Genomic DNA, 8,987 nt, shown 5'->3' with positions numbered 1-8,987 from the left:
AACCTCAAATGCCAAACAAGAATACTCATGAAATAGATTCCAAAAAATTAACGTAAATGGTGAAATAAACCATTAGAATTTGGGGGCTCCAATAAATTGGTGGATCGGTGGTAGATTGATTTCCAACAGCATCATCTCTGTTCTCGCCAACGACGGCGGCAACAGGTCGTTATAGATCGTTCATAGCAGTCAGATCTCAGCCTACAAGTGTCACGACCCAAAGTCGCCTCCATAGGTTTAGCATCGTAACTGCCCAGTAATCCTAAGATTACCAAAAGTCTCTAAGATAAATTAGCAAAATAAGGGGCTAGAGGAAGCAAATATAAAAAATACAATGTCCATAGAGCTATGCAGACTTATATGAGACATAGATTTAAACTTATATTTACATATATTATCACATCATTCTTACGTCATCCATATACAGATAAAACAAAAGGGACTTAACCCTAATACAGATAAATAAAAACTTGTACGAGAGACGAAAGAAAATAAAAACTCAAGGCTTGTTCATTTGAAATAACATTTGAACACAAAAGACTTCCGAGAACCTCTATATGAGGCACAATGGTTAACTTGACAGAAACAGATCCAGACTGGAAGTCTCAAGCCTGGTCACGCACCTGGTCACTTACATACATAATATAAATAATGAGTTAGAGCTTAGTGAATAACAACAGAGTAAAGGTTTTAATGAATGATGTCCATAATAGCTTCAGAAATCAGAATTCAGATCAGAAATAGATTCTTATACGTATTCAGATTTGTAAACAATTATACGTGGTACATCCATTAGCTAACAGATCAGATTGGTCATAAAGAGCCACATGCAGATTAAGTGGTCATAAAGACCCACATGCAGATTAAGTGGTCATAAAGACCCATATTCACATAAGATGGTCATTAAGACTCACGTGCAGAGTAGTTGGTCATAAAGACCCACGTACAAATCAGATAGTTGATTATACATAATTAGTTCCATGAATGAAACCCACATGAAACCCTGGTACCAGGTAACAGATAACACATGACATATTCGCATGATGCTAAGGATGCCACAAATACATTTAAAAAAATTAGACATTCATTCATGATTCACAAAATAGCATTTTAGAAAACATATCATATCATATCAGGTAGAAAAATACTTATAGTCAAACATAGCTTTACAGAGTTGTTACTCACAGATAGCTCCAAAAGCAAATCAGACGAATCAGACAGATCAGACGGACAACGACGTGTAACCTACACAAACACGTGACAGATACATACTGAAACACACACTCTAAAAACATTTGACTTATTATATTTCTTTTTAGGTGTGTTTCTAATTTATTTCCTCATTATTGTAGCCTAAACCATGGTTTAAGAATGCCTAAGATGAAATGAGGATGCAATTATGCACTTTGAAACACTTAACAAAATTTTAGAAAACAGAACAGTTCGCTCGAGCAAAGCTTTGGTCGCTCGAGTGGACCCCTTGGTCTGCAAAAGTAGTAGATGCTATCATTTTACACTCGAGCCAACTTTTTGGTCGCTCGTGCCAAGACTGAAAATAAAGGGTGGTCACTCGAGCGGTCTTTTGGTCGCTCGAGCCAACCATCAAACTCTGTAAAAGTACTGAGAGCTTGCAAAGTGCACTTAAGCAAAGGTTCCACCGCTCGAGCGAACCCTGCAAATTCTAGAATTTCCAGATTTGCTCTCCAAGCTCAAAACTCAAATTCAAAGCATCATTCTTTTGGGCCAAAATTTGAGAAAAAAACACTTAGAAATTTATGTAACATCATGAAATGAAGTTCAATTTATAAAATCAAGGCCCAAAAGCAAGTGAATTCTTCAAAACCGAACCTTAAACTTAATGTATAGCAAATGCATACATTGTTTTGAGCTCAAACTCTTTAAATCATAAGCAATTAGGATGAAATGGTATGAAACATGATGAATTTTCAAAACAAAGCTAGAATAATTACATGCATGTGAGAATTCTTTAGAATAACAACTTCAAAATGCAAAGGAATATGCATGTATGTATGATTTGCTCCTCAATTCTACTTTCTTAGCTCAAATCAAGCATTTAATTATTCCATTCTCTTTAATTCTCACATTTGATGTCTTCAATATAAAGTTAGTGAGTTAAATTATTACCTAAACTCCTCAATTGGCTTCTAGATGGTTGATCGAATCTCCAAGCCAGATCTTTCAAATTTCCTTCTAATCTCACCAAGTCTTCCTCAAGACTCTCTTCTTTGATCTCAATCTCTCCATCTCTCTCTCCCACGTTGAATTCAAAGAAGGGAAGTATGGAATGTTGTAGAATACGTGTTAGACTCCAACAAATAGCATGCAAAACATACAATTAACACATAATTTCACTTGTCCCCTTAATTAATATTCGTGATTACGGATTAACGACTAACTAGGGATTGGGGTTATTACAAGGAGTATTGGATCTAAGACTCAGACGAAGGTGGCATCAAACAGGTTTTTTTAGAGGTATAGAGGAGATAAGAGAAAAGGAAAAAATGGCAGAGGTTAGAGAAGCGATGGTAGTGGAAGGAGAGATAACAGCGGTAAGGAAGGGCTATTGACAGTGATAGAGTTCATCAGCAAAGAGAAAAAGGAGAGCAGAGAGAGAGAGATAGTAGGGCTTCGTTTAGAGAAATTGTGTCTACGAACAGTGAGGTAGAGAGAGAGAGAGTAGATGAGATAGAAGGGGGCTGAGAATTAGTGTATGCTGTATAACATATATATATATATATATAGGTAGTTTGGTCATTTTATATAACTTTGTTCTTATAGACAAAGTGTTTAAACACTTGGACCTACAGGTAAAGAAAATTCAAAATTGGATTTATCGCTTGAGCGCCCATAATAATAAAAGAAGATCCCACACAATAAATATATGGTTACGTATATGGGGATGGTGTTTTGGGAAGTGTTTTTTTTTGGCTTTTTTTTTTTAAATTTTAATTTTTATCTTTTGGTTTATTTTTGTTCTTAGTGAATTTTTTTGTAAAAAATAAAATCAAAAAGCTTTAAGTTTCTAGATTCAGCTCGACAAAGCGAACCAAAAAATTATAATTTTTTAAAAAAATCCAGAAAAACCAGAAATAAGTAATTTGTTTTTTACTTATTTTTGTCTTTAGTAATTTGTTTATGAATTTTTTTTTAAATATACTTTTTATATTCATCTCAACAAGGACTAGAAAAGTAAAAAAATCTGACATAATTTTGAAAAAAATCACTAAAGACAAAAAAAATTCAAAAAATAGGTTTTTTTTTTTTTTTTGGGTGCCAAAATGGGGCTCAATTAATTTTTTGCTTTCTTTTTTTTTTCGCTACATCGAAAAAAAAAAAACAGAGAAGGGGCTAATCTCTCACCCTTCCAGTACCTAACATATCTGCAGCCAAAAGGTTGCGAATCTCAGCCGGAGGCTCGTTAACTACTAGTAAATCTTCAGGTTGTTCCGCTCCAACCTTCGCCAACGCATCAGCACAAGTATTTCCTTCTCGCATGACATGAATAACTTCACACTTGCATCATCTCAGAATGATTCTTGCATCCTCCACTAATCCCCGAAATGAAAAGTTGTCACCTAGGCCTTCCTTTAACAGCTGGACTACCTACTCTGCATCCGTTTCAACGATAACTTTGGTGTGCCTCCTTTGAAGTAGTATGGTAAGACCCTTATAAACAGCCCACAATTCCGCTTCGAGACTGCTGCGGCTCTTAATTCTCCTGTAATAGCCACTGATACAGGCTCCTTGTTCATCACGGAAAAGACCTCCAAAGCCTCCAATTCCTAGACTTTCTCGCAAGCATCCATCCAAGTTCAACTTAATTAAACTTGCAAAAGGAGGAATCCACCTAATTAGAACAGAGGATTTTTTTGGTGTAACAATAGATCGACTAAAAGCCATAGGAATTTCTAAAGAAAATTCAAAAATAAACTTCAAACTTTTGAAAGAATTAAAAATTTTATTTTCAAAAATCTTTGTGTTCCTGTTAGTCCAAACTCTCCAAAAAGCAACAATGAAAATAGTTCCAATTGAAATGTAATTGCTATAAGGAGTTTTATTTTTGGCATTCACAATGATCCAATCCAGCAAAGGTGTATTAAGCATTCTCAAATACCATTGAGTATTAAAAACAGAGGCTCACAGCTCCCCTGCTTGAGGACAAGTTCGCAACACATGATTTAAGTCTCCATGTTATTGCAACTAATACAATTACAATCATTCGTGATTCCCCTTCTCATACGCATATCATTGGTAAGGAGTTTTCCATTAAGCACCACCCAAAGAAAACCTTTAAATTTTTGTGGAATTCGCAATTTCCACAACCACTTCCAATCACCCACATGTTGGTCTTTTCCAACAATAATATCATAAGCTGCAGCAGAAGTGAAACCCCCATTCTGGGATCCCTTCCAACAAGGTTTATCAATGAGATTCACAAACCATGGAGGGTGGATACGCAATATGTCAAGAATTGCTTCCTCCGGTATTTGGTTAGTAATCAAATCCATATCCCACTCTTTTTCCTCATTCAATATTGTACTAACAGTGGCAAAATTAGATAATTCATGGTTGAGAATAGCTTCATCCAAGGCCGTATCCTCACACCACCAATCTTTCCAAGTCCTTACTTTAGTACCATCACCAATGGTCCATTTCACCCCTTTACTCAACACATTTCTAGTAATCCGAAGTCCTCTCCATATATGAGAAACTTTTCTTTTTGTAGGCCAATTGTGAATGGTATTATGTTTCAAATACTTAGCTTTCAATACATCAATCCACAGTCCTCCTTCATCACAAAGAATTTTCCAGCTAAGTTTGGTAAGAAGAGCTAGATTATTATCTCTAGCTCTCCGGATACCAAGACCACCATCTTCTTTTTTCTTGCAAACTTGATCTCATTTAATGAAATGAATTTTCCTCTGTTCAAGGGTATCACCCCAAAGGAAGTTTCTGTTCAAACGATCAATATCATCATACACCCTTATAAGGACTTTCATCGTTTGCATAGTGTAAGCCGGAATGGCTAAAGTAACTAATTGTATGAGAGTGGCTCTCCCAGCCAAGGATAGAGTATTGATTTTCCATCCTGCTAGTCTTTTTTGCATTTTCTCCAAAATGGAGTTAAAATGGCTGCGACTAACTCTACCATGAAGAAGGGGGACCCCATGGTACTTCCCCAGATCCCTAGTTAAAGGAATACCACACAAGGAACTGAGGGTGCGAGCATAGCTACAATTCACATTCGGAGAGACAAACATTTTGGACTTGTGAATATTAATTTGCAGGCCAGAAATATCACTAAACTCATTAAGAGTTTCCATGATAGTCTCACAACTAGTGGGGTTCGCCGAGGCAAATAAAAGCAAATCATCCGCAAAAAACAAATGAGTGATACACGGGCCTCCTTTATCAATTGAAATGCCTTTCCAAGTTTTAAGGGTAGCCTTGTGGCAAATCATGTTAGATAAACACTCCATACAGAGAACAAAGAGATAAGGAGATAGAGGGTCTCCTTGTCTCAAACCCTTTCCCGGAGTGAAATCCTCCAAAACCTCACCATTCCACAAAATAGCAGATTGAACAGTAGTAACACAACTCATAATAAGCATAATGAGATTATGATGAAAATTGAATTCCTGAAGAGTTTGGTGCAAAAAATCCCATGAAATATTATCATAGGCCTTCTCAAGGTTAATTTTTAAAATCAAATCACCTTTTTTCTTCTTCTTGCCCATCAGAGTATGAATAATTTCCTGAGTGATAATGATGTTGTCACTGGTTGTACGATCAGGAATAAAACTACTTTGGTTAGGACGAACAATATTATCCAAAAAAGGTCTAATACGACTCACAATAATTTTAGTAATGATTTTCTAAGTAACATTTCAAAGACTAATGGGCTAAAATTGTTTAATAGTCTCAGGGTTTTCAACCTTCGGAATGAGAGCAATCAAGGTCTGATTCATCTCTATAGGGACAGAATTGGTATGAAAATAATTCTTGACAAACTCACACACCAAGGGGCCAACAATATCCCAGTAAGTATGGTAAAAAATAGCTTGAAAACCATCACTACCAGGGGCTTTGAACGCTTTTATATTCTTAACTACACTCCAAATCTCCTCATTGGTGACCTTTTTACAGATCTCATTATTATTCTCATCCGTAAGCTTACAAGAAATTAACCCATTCTAGTGATCAAGTCTAGCAGTGGGAGTGGCCTGAAAAAGGTTGATGAAAAAATTTTGAACTAAAACTTTTAAATCATAAATTTGGTCCACCCACTCACCATTGTCAGACTTGAGCATCTCAATTTTCAACCTCCTCCGTTTAATAATGGTGGATACATGGAAATATTAGTATTTCTATCCCCTTGAGTAATCCAGTTGGATCTAGATTTTTGGAACCATAACAGCTCCTCTTGATAAAGAGCTAAATTGTAATCAGAAATTAACTCTTTCTCGAGAATACACAGATTGTAAGAAAAATTATTGGCCTGGGCTTTTTGAATTCCTTCAATACGCCCAAGAAGCCATCTTTTTCTTCGAAAAATATTACCGAAAACATCCTTATTCCACTCCAACGCTCTATCAGCCATCCCTTTCAAATTAGCAACCAATGATGGATATGTGTGCTTCCAGTTAGCAGACACAACATCACGAAACTCCCCATGAGAGATCCAAGCAGCTTCAAAATGAAACGGTTTAACAAAAGAATTAGAATGGTGCATACCTAATGTGAGAACCATCAATGGTGAGTGGTCGGAGTAAGTGCGTGGTAGGTTGCGGACACATCCATCCGGAAATAGGGTACGACATTCAGTATTGCACAATGCTCTATCCAGTCGAACCATAGTATTGGCCCATCATTTTTTGTTGTTAGTCCAAGTCAACCTAGGACCCACACATCCAAGATCCATCAAGTTACAACTATTTGTTCGTTCCACAAATTTTTGGCACCTCTTTTGGCTTTGATTAAAGTTGTTTAGTGAGGTTCCATAAATTGTTCTTTTTTCTGCCTGAGAACTATAGTCATTGAAGTCCCCTGCAACAAGCCAAGGGTCATCATTCTGCTGGGCTGTTTGTTCCAGTATCTACCACAAATCCTCTCTTTTTCTTGCATTTGGACTAGCATAAACAGCTAACAGTAACCAATCGGGGTAGTTTTGTCTTGAGACAGTGGAGGTAATGATCTGAGAATTTGCCTCTGATACTCGCACATTAGCCTGAGATGGGTTCCATAAGGATCAACATGGGTTGAGGCCGTAAACCCCATTCTATTAAAAAACATGCCCATGGAATTTAACTCAACCTTAGTTTTCATAAGTACTAATATTTCTGGCTTATGAGTCCTCACTAACTCTTTCAGAGTTTTTTTGAACGTATTATTACCCGTACCTCGACAATTCCAGAAAAGCATATCCATAGATGACATATGATGAAAATCAGGTAAATAGGAGTTTTTTGGGACCCCTAATAAAGCCCTTACCTCATTATATCTCTCGTCCATTGACTTCATTGGATGTACTGTGACGATGTGTCGGTCAATGTGCGCATCGATCTGCCACCATGGTCTGATTATCACCTTCATTTCTTCGATCCACCATTCTAAGTCTAAGTGGTGACACATTTCTTTCCCTGGTTCTAGCATCAAAAGAACCCGGTCCAAGTACACTCGATGATGATTCATGCTCAGTTGATCTTCTTCTTGATTTAAATTCGGGAGCAGAATGTTGGTCTAGCCCTCCATCCTTATCAGGTGGTAATCTGGGGCTATGCTTCTTCAAAGGGTCAACAACGGAACTTTTCTCAGGTGTGGGAGATGGGTTAGAAACCGAAGTGGGGGGGGGATGGTAATGGTAATAGGTTTTGAGCTACAAAGCTGAATGTTATCTATAGACTTATCCTCAAGGCCACTGACAGATTCATCACGTGCTAGCTTGCCATTGCTTACTTGTTTCCCTCTCCAGATTTCCCCCTTATCCTTTCCCCTGATTGTTTTATTTCCTTCAAAGTTTTGGGTTTTCTTTCCTTTACTTGCTTGGGCCTTTTCTTTATACTTGAAGTTGGGCCCTTTCCCATTAGTATCACGGAAGGTAGTCTCAGGTATATATTGGGTCTCTTGACTCTCCACCAGGCTAAGATCTTGCTGAAGTACTCCAAATCTATTATGCTACGTGTAATCTGTTCTTTGGTTTTTATTGGGCATGTGCCATCTTTTCCTGCTAGGAGCTTTGGTCCATGGGCCATAACTAAGTTGGTCTTGGCCTTCTTTGGCTGCACTTACATTATCATTTATACTGCTTGATGGGCCCAGTCTATTTTGATCTGCCTCACCTGTAACGGTAATGCCTTGGTGCATCGTCACCGGCGCCGAAGGCCACCTATCGCTGCATTTTTCCCGGCGATGACCAACCGTCCCACAAGAAAAACAAAATGAATGAAGATGTTCATATTCCACAGTGTATGTATATTTACCTATTGTAAAATGGAAAATCAGTGGCTTTCTCAGGTCCATTTCAACGCAAACCCGAGCATATTTGCCTCTGGCTGCCATAGCAGTGTTGATATCCACTTTCAACGAAGACCCAAATGCCTTAGCAACATGAAATATGATTTGTTTGTTGTAGTATTCGATTGGAAGGCTTGGAAAACGCATCCATATTGCTGTAGTATCCTCCTCTGCTTCATCCGGTTTGAAATCATGTTGCCATTTGCGAACCGTAACATAATGGTCCATCACTACCTAAGGTCCCCCTGTGTAGACCCTCAGGTAATCCTCTATCATGTCGAATTTTACAATAAAAAATCCATGCCCAATATCTAATGCTTCAAAATCAGCTTGCAGTCCCCAAACCTTTTTGATCTTGTAAGACTGCTTTCTTTGAACAATGTTTTAGGTACGTTCATCAATGAATAAAGGCAAAAGTCAGCCTATTTGCCCCCACAAATTTATATTATTAT

General features: G+C 37.5%; 1 protein-coding gene across 1 annotated transcript; it reads right to left on the bottom strand.

The window, feature by feature from the left end:
* Positions 1 to 3,624: 3,624 nt before the first annotated feature.
* On the bottom strand, positions 3,625 to 8,763 carry LOC145822107 (uncharacterized). The gene is made up of 5 exons (XM_082918700.1): positions 8,502 to 8,763; positions 6,372 to 6,711; positions 4,961 to 5,862; positions 4,262 to 4,810; positions 3,625 to 3,929 (listed from the first exon to the last, which is right to left on the bottom strand). Exons 1-5 carry the CDS (start codon positions 8,761 to 8,763, stop codon positions 3,625 to 3,627), a joined length of 2,358 nt encoding a protein of 785 aa, XP_082774826.1.
* Between the last annotated feature and the right edge of the window lie 224 nt (positions 8,764 to 8,987).

Source organism: Camellia sinensis, chromosome 3, assembly GCF_055761805.1.
Source record: "Camellia sinensis isolate YWXY chromosome 3, ASM5576180v1, whole genome shotgun sequence".
In the NCBI taxonomy this organism is placed as follows: Eukaryota; Viridiplantae; Streptophyta; class Magnoliopsida; order Ericales; family Theaceae; genus Camellia; species Camellia sinensis.
Note: the sequence above shows the minus strand (reverse complement) of the source record. Positions and strands in the feature narration are given on the sequence as shown.